The 15,163-nt window shown below is 40.4% G+C and overlaps 1 protein-coding gene across 9 annotated transcripts in view; it reads right to left on the bottom strand.

Moving 5' to 3' along the window:
- The window catches only part of TRAF3 (TNF receptor associated factor 3), a 97,774-nt gene that overhangs the window by 36,971 nt on the left and 45,640 nt on the right, over positions 1-15,163 (bottom strand). For 3 of the 9 annotated variants that reach the window (XM_044436019.1, XM_044436023.1, XM_044436022.1), the window contains 3 exons: positions 10,323-10,443; positions 5,284-5,542; positions 2,098-2,149 (listed from right to left, as the gene is read on the bottom strand). In XM_044436019.1, coding sequence (XP_044291954.1) covers positions 2,098-2,149; positions 5,284-5,525 — 294 coding nt within the window. In that variant the 5' untranslated portion in view covers positions 5,526-5,542; positions 10,323-10,443. Of the gene's footprint in view, positions 1-2,097; positions 2,150-4,935; positions 5,063-5,283; positions 6,112-6,192; positions 6,303-10,322; positions 10,444-15,163 lie in introns of those variants that run through there. The other 6 variants (XM_044436018.1, XM_044436026.1, XM_044436021.1 and 3 more) reach the window with 5 other exon arrangements.

The raw sequence follows: 15,163 nt of genomic DNA, 5'->3' as shown, positions 1-15,163 counted from the left end.
AAAATAGGTACCTAGTATTCTCCCAGGCAACCGGGATACAGAAGCATGCTGTCTCCAATAAGAGAGCTAATTTTTTATGTGGCTGTAGCCCACGATCCCAAAGGAGGTGCACCTGGTGCAGTCATTGTTCCCTTCCAGGGACCAGGTAAAGATCTATGTGCCAGATGTTTTTATAGATAGATAGATTTAAAAATTGTTTTTACGCATACTGTTTTATGCCATCTATTAATTTTTAATCACCTGGACTTGTCAGTTGTTGTGTATTGGGTTTTAATCGATTTTATTATTTGTAGTGATTTCTTCTTATTGTATACTTTTATCCTGTAAACCACCCAGAGAGTCCTATAAGATATGGGGCAGCATATAAATGTAATAAATAAATAAATGAAATATAGCCATAATGTGTAGTGATGAATGAATCTGTCAGTTCCAGTTCCTCTCCACCTCTCATTTTTTCCAACCTAAAGTTTTTGTAATAAATGCTGAGATTTTATTCTTTCTAGAAGTTTTCATGGATATTCTTAAGCAATGTTTTCACTTTTCTCCAAATACATGCACTTTTTGCAAACAAGTTTCTTATATAATACATACCTGGAAATTGTTTTCTCTAATTTGTGCATATTACATATTTTATTGGCAAACATTACTGCAAAATTTGGGAAAGCATAAGTTTTGAAGGATAACTGAGTCACAGTTCATATAGTGGTTTAACAGTGTGAAACTATGCCAGTTTACCTTAAAATGTGAACTAATTTCTCCAGTTTCCTTAATCATTACTAGTAGCCACTGATAGCCTTACCTTCCATTAATCGGCCTAATCCCTTTCAAAGCCACACACATTGGTGGGTATTACTACTTCCTGTGGTAGTGAATTCTACAGTTCAACTATCCTGGAATTACTTGGCTCCCAAGGACTCTGGACTGAATGTTCCCACAGATTGTTCTGAGGGGTTTTATATTTTTAGAAAAATCTATACTTTCAGGCCTTTCTTCCTGATCACGGATCTAAATGAAACATGATCCCATTCTCAAAATGTAAAGCAGCCTCTCTAAGGAAGTGTAGGTAGGTCTTTAATGTTTCTTTATATTGTGGGTGGTGATTCTTCCCAGCCCAATTTGTGACTGAGTATAAGCAAAGACCAATTTTCCAAGGCTATATGATGCAGGTCATCTCAGTGCCTCTTCCACTAACTGGTGAACTTAACTCTTCATTGTTCCCTCAGAAGCCCTTCTCTTGAAATCCTGAAAGTATGTCCTTCAAATTTTGTATTTGATTTGTACACATCTGAATTTGAGCTCCACTATCTTTGAAAGCAGATTTTACCCCTTCCACTACCTATTTAGGAAATTTTTAGGAAACCTAGCCATATTTCACTAACAGAACAGATGCTTCTGACACTGCTAATTTCAATGATAATGAATGTAGAAGCTTCTTAAGGGCAAGTTTGCTCTTACTAGACACAAGATGTAGAAATAATATTGAAGTAAGATGCACTATAGCCTAAAGAACAAGGATTTTTAAAAGCACTTTTTGTATTTTGAATATAGCAATTAATAAATCACTTTGCTGAGAAATACAAGCTGAGACATCTTGTTTAGCAACCTTTTACATGGGTATCTAAACAGCACTGAAAAATCAGAGAAGCCTTCTGGAAACATATGTAATTAGGTGGGCTTCTCCATATCTTATTTCTTTTAAGATATAAGATTGGCTACTCAACCAACCTTCCTTTTGCCCATTTGTGGAGACTTTACACAAAGTTTATAGTGCAAAAGATTATACAATTAAAGAAAGCAAAAAGTACAGGTATACTCCTTAAAAATCACGTGTCTGTATGTCAGCAAAGCTGAGATTTTATGGGAGGTCTAGGAAGAAGCCAGAAGAGTCCAAACTCTGAAAAAGATAATCTGTGCGAGAATTGTATTCATGAAAAAAATAAGAAGCCAAAGATGCATTTCCAATATATAAAATCACATTCTTGTTATATAATATATGGATATCTAATAAAATAGATTTGTGAAGCATAACATCCTGCTACAAATTACTGTTGTTATAATTTAATGCTCACAAAAAGTAATGGGAAGAAGGAACTATACCTTATCTTTCACTATTATTTCTTGACATGCTGTACATTTTGGGCTTGTAGAACTAGAAGAGAAAAAACTGATCTTACACCAGAAACTGTTTACATAGATGTAACATTTCATATACGCAGGCAAGTGCTGAAAATAAATCAAGCAGAGGTCAGTGCATAAAAATCATAAAAAGTCTGAGAATATGCTGGTCCTTGCAATTCACACACACGCACACACACACACACACAAGACATAACACAGGCCTTAAATTTACTAGTATACTTTGAATCTCAAGAATTCATTTCTGCAAGCGGAGTTGCATTACTACTCCCTCCTTGCATATTTCTACACCATATCTGCACATTTTTCTGCCAACAATATAAATTACCCTATTACTGCTATTGGTGAAGGTTTATGACATAAGGAACTGAAAACTGAACATTTTGTTAAAAGACTATGGTAAGTTACTTCTTAAGTGAGCTTTTCAGAGCAAGGATACACAAGTTGTAACCAGGGCTTATATTATAAGAATGTCTATCAGAGACACTGCAGCAACACCCTTGCGAAAACAGTGCACAGTGCAATACCATTGCAACGCTCTATTCATGCCACACCAAGCCATTGGTTGTCAGTTTTAGATGGCAGCATGTGGCCTCCAGATGTTCTAGGATCATGACTCCCATTATCACTCAGCCCTGGCTATCCTGTCTGGGATGGATGGGAGTGCAATCCAACATCTGGCAGGTCACAAGAGGCCCACCTCTGACTTAGAAGAACATAGCACTGGGTGAAAGCTACTGTTGCCTCTGCATAAGGGTACTTCACAATGGATCACCTGCCAAGCCTGCACAAACACAGCTATGCATGCCTAACAGTCATTGGGACTAGCGAGTGCTTCCTTCACCTCCACCAGTGTTCAGCTGGATATGCATACACCAAAGAGGTGCAATGCAATTGGACATAACTATCAACAGCACACCTGCCTGCACCACTCAGAGAAGTCTAGCTTTTCTGCTTTCTTCTAAGGCACCAGTGCACAGGCTGTGTACATGCCCTGGTTGAAGCCCAAACTGTCTCCTGCTCCATGGAAGAGTGAGGTTTCAAAGCACTGTAGTTGTGCAAAAGGTAGGAACTGCTTCTGTTTGCGATTGGGTTCAGAAACAGTTAAATTCAAGCACACTCATTTTGACAAAGGTAATCCTCATCTTTTAAATGAGCTCATGTTAAGACACATCACATTTCCAAATAGCTACTCCAGATCTCTTCCTTTCTTTAACCTCTAATTTTATGTCCCTTCAAAATAAGAATAATGCTGGAAACTGTACTCTGCATTTGAACAAACACCAGATACAGCACCATTGTCTTTTAGCCTTTATTGAATGCATTCAAGCATCCTATTTGCTCTTTTAAACCACTGCTGCATACTGAGCAGTAATCTTCACAGAGCTAAATTCAGTGGTTCTTGTATCTGTATCCTCAGATGACCCAGAGAAAGTGTTAAAAGTTCCACAGCACAATTGCTATACGCTAGCAAATAGACAGGGCCTGAGGAGGAGACTGCTCATACCAAATGCCTCTCATCCAACACAGAGAAATGAAAAGAAAATATTTTGTGCACATTTCATCCTTTTCACAGTGCATGAGGAGGTAGCTGGGGAATCAGTCTCCAAGGGCAGCATCCAACAGGGCACAACTACTAATGGAAATTCTGTTGCATGAGCACACTTTACTGCAACACCAATAGCATTAGCTAGTGTGCCAGCAAGCACTTTTGGCATGACAATGGAGTATGTATAAATTTATTTATAGTATTTCTATACCTCCTTCTTACCAAGAGTCTCAGGACGGAGTAGTTTATGGTAATGCAATGTAATTTACATTAGCAGTTGCACCCTGTTGAAAATTGCAACTATCTTTTTCCCTAGTGGATTGTACCAGATTTTCCTAAACTATTTTATCTTCTCTATGTTGGATCTATTAATTTCCCTATTTCTTAAGCAGGCAGGGTAACAGTTTTCTACTTTAAAAGCAATTATCTAGTAAAAAACAAATTATTAGAAGTCCCACCCCTTGTAATAAAAAATCCAACACAGAGACTTTTTTCAGTAGGAATCAGTAAGTTGTGTTTCTGATGTCTGCATATTTAGAGTGATGGATCAGAAAAGACATGGATGCTTGGTGCTGTGCAAGACGCTTCACAGCAGCAGCCTGCAGTAAAAATGCCCGAAACAACCCATCACTATACAACATCAGACCCACTACAAAAACCCTGAGCTGGGTTGCCTTCACTTCCCTTTTTTCTTTTGCATCTGTACAATGTGAGTTCCTATCTATCCAAAAAGATGTCAACTGTTTAGCATGCGATTCTGTGGGGATGCCCATCAAGCTCCAAATTCATAGGATTTCAGGCACCTTATGCAGGGCAGAAAGAGCGCGGAGGTGAAGGTCGCCTCCATCCCCCCAACACTAAGCAGCCAATTTCAGCTTTCTACGGACCACACTTCAGTGCAGGAGGCGTAGTTCTAGCTTGATGGCACCAGTCTCCTCCCCTCCTTGCCCCCTAAATCTCTTCTCCAAGGTTGTTTTTGCAATGTTGGAGAAGCAGCTGGCTAGCTCGGAGATGTTAGTCTCTTTCATGCATTAGTTCTGTCAAATACCTGTCCGAAGAACCACCAGCATCAACTTAGCAAAGATGCCATTTCAAATTCAATTGCCTTTTTAGTGTTTCTAAGCTATTTCTTCTTTGACTTTGGGAAAAAAAGGATTGCCCGTGGTAATTATTAGGCATATAACATACCTTCTTAGTCTCACTATGATATCTCAAACACAAATTGACAGCCAAAATGTGTGGTCACCAACCCCAACTTTCTCCCAATTCCAGGGAGGGGCTGCATCTCACATCCACTTTCACCCTGAGCTTCAGAAGCACTGCAATTTTCTTGAGAGCAACTCAAACCTTATGTAAGGTCAAAAGGGAACCCAGCCTCTGCAACATTAAAAACAGGTGACCTGGTGAGACCATTTCTGGAGCCCCACATACAAGTTGTGGTGTTTATTCTGATTCTTAACCTTTATATGTGTAATTCATAATATGCACACCTGTTTATTGGAGAACCTCAACAAGAAAGGGTTCATATTTGGAAGGCAACACCATGATTCCAGGATGTTTAAACTTCTTCACATAATGTAACACCAAGGAAGACTCACCTTAGCAAAGCACTGATGCAGGTCTCACAATACCGATGACCACATTCTGTCTGCCTTGGATTGCACAATATGAGATGACACTTTTCACATTTGTATTTGTCCTCCACTGCATTCACAAATTTTTCTTTGTAACCACCTTGTTCTGGTATATAAATAGCTGGTATGGGGCTGCGAACAGGATTTGCCTTTTGTTGGACTGTTTCCATCGACACTGGGGGATCTGTTTTCTTGCTTGCATCCATGTTGCAATTGATAAATACTATAAAAGAATACACACACATGCACACAAGAAATGATTAAATGCATAAAGAATGAAACAGAACTTCTTCTATCTATGCAGTTGTATGAAAATGCATTTACAGGTCACACACACGTGGTTGAAATTCTCCAACAGCACAAGTGTGGCAACAAACTGAGTACTTAGAAGTGTGCAAAAGCACGTATCCTCTCTTCTTTCAGTGAGCAAGTTCACACATGCGGGTTCACAACTTGAGAACCGTAACATCAAGCGATGGCTCATTTCTCTCACACAGTGCTTTTTCGCTGAGGTTGTTCAAGCACTGAGCTGCTACTGACATCGTGAGAGGTCATAAACTGAGCTTAAGCAAGGGCCCTGTAGGCCCCTACTCTGAAGGTTGCAAAGTCTGATTAAACCTGCTGAAAAATACTCTGAGCAAAGCTTACAGCAAAGTTTGCCGCGAGTACCAGTATTTGCTTTGAGCTGGATCATCTTCACAGCTCCTCAGAGCAAGGGTCATTATTAATGACAGGGAGGACCAACATTAACGGCACGCTACTTTTACCCTGTCACCAGTCTTGCAAGTTCTGCTCAAGAGCAAATCGATGGTGTTAAGGGACTGAAATATAGCAGCTGTCAACATACTACCGCAAAACGTGTGACCTGGTTACCTCTTGTTTATATTTGTGCAATAACTCCGTCACTGGCCTTCCCTTCTGTCCCATTTCTGCACTTCAGTCAACTCAGAACGCCTTGATCTTAGATCAAGGTTGACCAGTTCCTAAGAGGCAACATAACAAGATCTTCTTATAACTGACAGCTAGAGGGCATAAATTAAATTTGCTGCCATCTCATCCTTCTCAACAGCCCTGGCTGTCACCGATATGCTTTACCTCTGACTCCACCCTAGTGCTTACCAAATCACACTGCAAGCTGAAGAGAGCAGCAATGCATATTCTCCATTAGATCTGTCTATCAGCAAAGGTTTCATGCACCCTCTTTTCGCTTCTACAGTTTTGATTGAAGGCTGAAACTATATTTTTTACAGTATTTAATCATAGTGAAACATTTCTCAAAGCCCAAAATATGTGAGGACTACCTTTCTAATCATTTTGCCATCATAGTAGGCACGGGGTCCTATCTTCCCACAGTCTTTCTGTATGTCTCACATATGGCTTACTCTTCATTACAACCAAAACCACATTCAAGATCAACTTCTGCCTTTATTCAGTTGCTGCACAGATAGGATGTTTCATTCCAAACAAACTTTATCATTCTGAATAAAGCCAAACACTGCTTGATTATTTTAACAGTTGTACATATATTTGTGTTATATGGCTATAAATACTAATTCGTCACAATTGTAAGTGGAATAAATTGCTCTGTAAACACTTAGATAACTGGGGGCTTCCATACTGTAATTAACACAGTCATCTCTTACAATTTCACTTTCAGGATGTAACTATTAATTAGACAGTATGTGGCAATAATTGGCCAGCCAACCACTATTTATTGACTGGTTGAATGGCCAAGCCTTAGACTTCTGCATCTTCACCATTCCATCCACATTAGCCACCTCAACCCCTGGACCAAGCAACCATTCCAACAAGGAGCATTAGTACACCTTTATTATTGAATAAAATAGTAGCAAATAGTTACACAAAGCCACAGAGTAACAGGTGAAATGAATTAATTATAGAATTCCCTTCCCTTTTCTATTCCCCAGTGCCTAATCTAGATAAGACTAATCTGTTTTCAGAGTACTTAAGGGTTAAGTAGTTTTATTCAGTTGGTTTAGCATTTCAACCCCTTTCAAAAGATTCCACTGCTGAATGAATCATGGCTATCACTGTTTATCCATTTTTCCACATTACTGTGTAATTTATTGTAAGTAATTTTGTGGAATGCCTTGAAGCTTTGTGCTGTATCCAATACTGGACATCCACCAGTGGAATAAAATTGGCTGCCAGAACCTGCTTCCCCTTACAGTCCTTGGGGTATTGCCCACATCTGCTCCAGCAGGTTGAGAGACCCTCTGGAACAGATAAGATGGGCTCACAGGTAGGCTGCAGCAAGAAGAAAGCCACACAATGCAATAACAGATTTAATGCTTTAAACTGAGAAGCAGGATAGAATTATAAGCAAGTTTAGCTGGCATACAATTCCCAAATGCAAATATGCCAATCTCTTCTCCAGAGGAACACACTTCTCCATAACATTGCAGTGCACTCTGTCCATCTAATTGTATTCTGCTCAAGTCGACCGGTTCTCATTCTGATGTTATCACTCCCTGTTCAATCAATGTATTTCCAGCCTCATTTCTGCTGTTGTATGAATTCATCAAAACACATTTAGAACCATCAACTCTGCCCCACCATCCATATACCAGCTGCCCACACTTACTACCACCTGCTTCATTTTGATTAACCTTGTTAAGGATTAATTCTTACACCTAATAACATTTCAATTCAGCTTGAGAATTACAGCACATGAAACTGAATTGGTACTGGATGTTCTATATACTTTGATTTTTATCACATGAAGAATTCAAACATATTTGCCATTTTGAGTACAGACATTTCTGCAGGAAATGTATGAAAAACAAGCACTGGTTAAACATAGGAGGGAGCCTGAGATTAGTCATGCACAGAACTGTTGTAAACTGCCCAGAAAACTTATGTATGTGAGTGCAGATGGATGCAATTTTTGTATTTATTATATTCTGCCTTGGCTAGTAAGGACCCACAGGACTAAGCTCACTTTTCATTTTGGTTGACAGTCCTAAGAAAATGTCATCTTATGGCAAAAAAAAGTGATCCCATCATCTTAGGCTGTCTTTTCCTATTTGCATGGTTAGGGATTTATTAGCAGGTGAACAGCAGGGGGAAAGGGTTAAGTAGTCCCTCCCATTACTGACTGCCAGTCCCAGTTTTTCAAGCTTTTATTTCACTTTAAACAAAAGCTCTAGTAAGAAAGAGATGAGGGACGTGTGCTGCATTGAGTTCAGCCCTGAGAAGCAGTGGGAAGGTCAATGGTTGATTTAGGGACTCATCAAAGGAGGCTGCTGTGAGTTCACCTGAGCAGATGAGATCACCAAGAGAAGCAAGCATGGGCTTAACAAGTTTCTCCACTCTTAAACAGAGCATAAATTGGGAAAGAGAAGGTTATATGAGAAGGTGATGAAGGAGTGGTTTATAATTTAAGGAGACTTGAGAGTATACAGGATGTCAGAGACAGATTTAAGGTTTGCAGCCTTCTAAAAATAAGAAACAGAACTGCAGTATGGACCATCACCACCCCTTCTGACAAGCAGCATGTTGTTATTTGGAATAGAAGTACTAAATACACCAGAGAAAGTAGTAAAACACTTTTGGAAGAGCGTTTCGATTGCTTTTTGAAGACTCCATTTACAGAGACAACAAACCAAATTGAGAAAGAGCAGTCTTCAAGAACTTTGTATAAGCTACAGGGTCAGATTGTCCGCTAGGAAATCATATTTCATATCAATTCAATATATAGCAACTCAGGGTTCCATTTTATGAAAAGACAGATTTCTAGAGAGCCATCAGAAAATACACTGGGAAGATATTTCTTACCAGGAAGCACAACAATAATATAGAATGCCCACACATGGAGCAGAGGCACACTGCATTCTTGGCACTACTCCTGAGTGGCTACTCGATCTTGATTGCAGTGGGAAAGGGGAAAAAAGATGCACGGGGCTTCATCTGCTTTGTGGTCTTTGCATATGAGCATCAACATTGCATGGGAATTTCCAGTGAAAGAAAGAAGCAGTGCCCAATATGCTGCATTTCTCAATGGAAAACAGGCAACCTGTTATGCAAATCTTTAGTACGAAAGGAGAACAATGCCAAAACACATCGATCTGCCAAAATGCCAGATCATCCTACTCAGTCCAATAAAAGAGCTACAATTTGGACTGTTATTTGAACTTAAAATGGTCATTCCTTGCAGAATATCATAACATGTTTTTTTAAAAAATCATCTTTAATCCACAGTACTTTGTATGCCTAATCTCAAATCATACTATTTACAACAGCAGTTTTTAATTCTGCTAATCTGATCTTTAGGGCTGAACTTTTCCAAGCACTTGTGCAAGCATTTTAACCGAGAAAATGAACTTTTCTTTCCCGTATACGCTGCCAACAGCATCCATGGAAAGAGCTCCAGAAAGGTCAAGTGAAATAATATTAGGGTGCTGTTGACTAGAAGCAGTAAGGCACTGGCTTCCGCTTGTGGGAACCCTGGCAGGAGAGTGGGGCTGTGGACATAGCCTGCTTCCGGGCTTGCCAGGGGCATCTTGTTGGCTGCTGTGGCAAGCATGATAACGGACTGGCCTCTGGTTTGACCCAGGAAGCCTTATCTCAAGTGCGAGAAGTCATCCCAAATTCTAAAGAAATCTAACTGTAGGTTAGAATTGAAAACACTAGGAAACCAAAAGCAAGTTGTCCTTTCTTTCCACTTTGTACATCTCCAAGAAACATGACATGACACCTCCGGCATAAGCCAGTCATCCAATGCTTTGCCATCACTAAACTCGGCCAACTTTGCAGGCAGTATATTGACAGGGCCATAATACCAGAGAAAGGAGGTTTGGCATCAACGGATGCTCGATCTTGTGTGAGTGGAGCCTGCTGCCTGGCATTGGCAGGGAAATGTCTGGTCTATATGTGTTTGCAAGTGTGTTTCAGCAACACAAGGATTCAAGTCATGAATAATGGCACATCTACTATAGTCCAAGGTAATACTATTATTTCCTTTGCACAATACAAGAACTTACCTGTAGAATGGAAGAGGAAAAGGGAAAGGACATCTAAGTTTGAATAGAGAAGATAAGGCAACAGAAAAGTAAACAGTGAAGCAGTTCCAAGTTGATGCAGTCAAACAGGGAATCCTTTAACCTATAGGCAAAAGAAAATTGATTTAAGATCCTATCCAAATAAAGATAGGTCTGTGTTTTTCATTTTTAAAAACTTCACAGGATACTCTCCAAAGAATACCTAATCAGATTGCAAGATTGATTCCCCCATTCCCACTAATCAATAGCATTTGAACATGTACATTTCTTAACACTGATTTCGTAGAGTTATCCTTTATATTGCTTCAACTATAAAAAGCACAAGTGTGCCTTTGCGCAACCGTCACTGGGGACAAGGGCAGTGGGGGACAGTTGCACTCATATCCTGCCTGTGGAAATACGTGGGCAGCTGGTTGTCCACTGTTTTAAAGGAATGCTGGAATAGATGGACCTTATGAAACCAAGCCATTTCCTCTTCAGGAATTTCTTGTGCCACAGTCTACCTACTACAGGCTTGCCCACGTGCTGCTTTCCTGGTATGCTGGACTCTGGAGGATATGATGATAATATAAGAACCCATGTGGTATCGTGGTTAAGAGCACAGGTAAGATCTGAGTTCTAGTCCTTGCTCAACCATGGAGCGAACTGGGTCACTTTAGGCCAGTGAGAGTCTCTTAGCCCAACCTACCTCACAGGGTTGTAGTTTTGGGGATAAGATGGAGAGCAGCAGGAAGAGAATAATGTAAGCTTCTTTGAGTTCTTTGTCAAGAAAAAGGTGGGATATAAATCTAATAAATAAATAAATAGAAAAGCTAGGCTAGCTGAGACCAGGAGTTCATCTAGTTCAGCTTATTGTTTAGAGTGACACAGTGACCAACCAGCTGCTTATGGCATCGATCGCCCAAGCAGGGCATGAGTGTAGCAGCACTCTCTGCCTAAGTTCCACAGTAACTGGCATGCACAGACATACAAGCTCTGCTTCCTTAAGTCACATACACCCATCAACAAGCTTTGGTAGTCTTCTCCATGAATTTGTTCAATCACCTTTTAAAGCCCTCCAAATTAGCAGCCAACACTGCATCTTATGGAACTGAATTCCACCATTTAACTATGCATTATGGGAGGAACGACATCCTTTTATCTGCCAGCTTCATGGGATAATCCCAAGTGCTAATATTATGGGAGAGGGAGAAAAATATCCCCCTCTCCACTTTCTCCACACCATGCATAATTCTGCAGATTTATATCATGTCTCCTCTTACTTTTTTTCTGACTTACACAAACTTAACTTCTCAATCTTTTTTCATATGAGAGTTGCTCCATCTCATTAATCTGCATTTCTACCAGCTCTGCATTTCTTTTTTTCAGTGCAATGACCAGAATTGTACACAGTATTTGAGAAGTGCAGTCACACCATAGATTTATAAAAGGCAGTATGATCGTAGCAGTTTTATTTTCAGTTCCTTTCTTGATTAAGTCAAAAAGAGAGTTTGCCTATTTCACAGCAGCTGCACACTGGGTTGACATTTTTATTGCACTGTTTACCCATCATAACCCCAAATACTCTTTCCCTGATCCCATCATCTTACCCTTGAAGAGATTTCTTGCCCCAATATGCATTACTCAACACTTACAGTCATAGTAAAGTTAGAAAAGGCCTATAAGGCCATCGAGTCCAACCCACGGTTCAATGTGGGGCTCCAGGTTACAGCACCCCTGACTGTCCAACTGCATCTTGAATGACTCCAGTTTGGCAACGCCCACAACCTCCCCTGCCCCCCTTGGGAAAAGCCAAATGCTTTCCTCCGACAGAATTTCAATTAAATCACCATGCGTAGCATTTGTCTTTCTTGGTAACAAGAAACAAGAGTTGAACAACTAAGGGCCAGATGACTTTCAAAACAGAATAGTTTTCAGTAGAATGACAAAAGGTACTTTATGATAAAAACAAAATGCATTATCACAGGCCAAGTACGTGGGGTGCGTGTGTTATTTTAAATGTCATTTATGAAAGAAAACAATGGCACCAGTGAATGATGCCCTTCTACAGGTTGCCTAGCAGGTTCATCATGTCGCTGGGGGAAATCCAGGCTGTGGCTACGCCTAGATCTCCTGAATTGTAACTCCAAAGTCCATACCCACTAGTTGCAGAAGAGAAACAAGTCACACTTTTCTGCAGCAGGGTCAAGTTCAAAAGGTCACACTTCGGCATATCCATTTCCACACTCCTTTTCCTCACTTTCAAGTTTTGCCATAACTACCTTTCTACAAGAGGAAGAATTTGAATTATTACAAGAAATTATTTTTCCCGCTTCACTGGGGGGTGGGGGAGAAATGTCTATTTTCAAACTTGACCTAAGCATACTGTTATCTTAAAGGATGCACTAGCATCTGGCTGCTCATCCCAAAAGCCTTTGAAAGGGAACGGAATGACCGCAAAACCTCACGTTTCTGCAAGCATTTGATCAGAAAGCACTCGCAAAGAGTCCCTGCTCATCAAAGGCACAGAAAGATACCTGGGACCAAGGCTAGCAGGTCCCTCAGGAGTATCTCTTCCTGCCGGGGAATACCCAGTAGAAATGGTACACGAGTGGGAAGAAACTGTTTCAGTGCAGGTTCCCTCATGACAATCTTTGGAGCCCTTCTGTTAATATATATATACGAACAAACTAGTTCTAGCAGCTTTTTTTCTCTCACCAGAAGCAGGACTTTTGTAGAGCTAATGAGCCTTAATTCCTCATTCAAGATCAAGCCATCCCCAAATCATTTTTGTTTGTTACATTTATATAACAAACCCCACAACGGCTGAAGTTCTTTGGACCATTAACAGCATTTAAAAATCACACTCAATAAAGAGAAAAAACATTCTCTTCAAATTTTAAAACAGAATTGAACAACCATTTAAGAATTTAATCCCCACCACCACTGGTCCATTAAAGCCATTAAATGTCTCAGCATAGAGAGTAGCCTTAAGCTGGTGCTGGGAAGATAACAATGTTGGAGCCAGGCAGGCTGCAGTGGAGAGCTAGCTCCACAATGAGGAGGCCACCACCGAGAAGGTCCTCCTCCTCCTTGTCACCAATCAAACTGCCCATGGAGGCACTTCTTGGAGGAAGGTCTCACACGCATCACATGTTGACAGCTCATGGCTATATACTGTTGCTGGGAAATTCCTCTTGTTCCCCAGCTACTGTGAAGATTACAACTAAGCCCAAGAACCAAGCAAGCCTGATACAGGTGGCAGATGACATCTCTGCTAATCAAAATGTCGTGGCACCCCAACCCTGTGAGCACTGGCTCAGATAGAACACTGGCTGTGCATCTGTTTTCAACCAGGGATTCTGGGACTAATAATCCTAGTTTAATTCCCAGCAGGAAAAGTAATTCCACAGAGCCATAAGGGAGCACACTCACTTTATCTGCTACCTTCCAATGTCCAAAGCTAAGTTGCTGAACCTTGGTATTATTTCTGCCCAAACAAGAGCTCCCCCTTTTGCACATGGTGTTCCTAATTAGGCTCAATTATTTTATTTTTGCACCCCACTTATCCAAGGAACTCAGGGCTCTTCCTTGCTTCCTAGCCCCTTTACTGTTACAAACCACCCTGAAAGCTACGTGATACTGACTGCGGCAGTGTTACCTGGTGTGCTTCATGGGTGGGTGAGCAAGTACTCAGAAGGCTTGTCTAACTCCCTAGAATGGTTTGCACCACCATGGTGAATACAACTCAACCTCCATACCTTATGGCCTCCCAGGTTCTTCAGAAACCCTTGTTTTAGTAGCCATCAATGTGTTTATCAAGTGATGAACACAGGAAACTGATTTATATGGAGTCCAACCACTGGCCCATCCAGCTCAGTTTTGTCAACACTAACTGGCAGCAGTTCTCCACAGGTTCAGTCAGAATTCCTTTCTTGTCCTACCCGGGAATACTGGACACTGAACCAGTGACCTTCTGTGTGCAAGCATGTGCTCTTTCAACAACCAATGCAAAGTTATGTTGCTTTATCTAAACATGTACAGGAGACAGGAACATTCCATGAAGTCTGGTGTCCCTTCTTTAGATGCTCTGAAACTATCAACAGGTTTGCTCTTTAAAATTAAGCAACGAACAGCACAAGAAGCTTCTGTTTCTGACCATTAATTCCTTATTGTGATCTCAGCTTTTGTAGCGGGTACATAGGTATTCTCAGCAATTCTCTGTTCCAGGAAGAACACCTACCAACACAGCTGGTACTAAAGTTTAAGTGAATTAGAAAATATGAGAATGTTTACCTCCTGGTTTGCATTGCCCATCATGAAAGGCCTTTTAATTGAAGCATAATTATTGGCCTTAACAGCAGTCCTTCATTATGGAGAATGCTGGAGAAAATATAATTTCCCAGATACTGCCAAACACAAAATGTCATCTGGTTTCTTTAAGTTTTCATGCCTACTTTCAAATACACTTTAATTCAAGTTGTAGGGAGAAGCTGGACTCCCACTTCCACTACCTAGTCCAGCAGGCTAATTCTATAGACTTATAGGTAGTGGCAACTGCTCAGTAACTTTAAATTGCTCAGCTTGATGTTCCTGGCTTGAACATTTTAGGTTACAGCTCATTCCAAGATATGTTTTTTCTTCTCTACCCAGCAAGATACCTTTCAACATTTTGGCTCTAAGAACAAAGAATTTTAACTGAAAAGAATATGTTCCAATGATTGAAACAGTTAACATCTTCAAAAACAGCCTTGATTCATTTGATGGTTTAGACTAAGCTTAAAGTATGACCACTGATGCATGTACTTAAAAAGGTGCATCAATGAAAGAAAGTGGTGGACCAA

The sequence above is a fragment of the Varanus komodoensis genome, unplaced genomic scaffold (assembly GCF_004798865.1).
Source record: "Varanus komodoensis strain SLA01 unplaced genomic scaffold, ASM479886v1 scaffold3, whole genome shotgun sequence".
Lineage (NCBI taxonomy): Eukaryota > Metazoa > Chordata > Lepidosauria > Squamata > Varanidae > Varanus > Varanus komodoensis.
The sequence above is the reverse complement of the archived record's forward strand: the minus strand, read 5'-3'. Positions and strand labels throughout refer to the sequence as shown.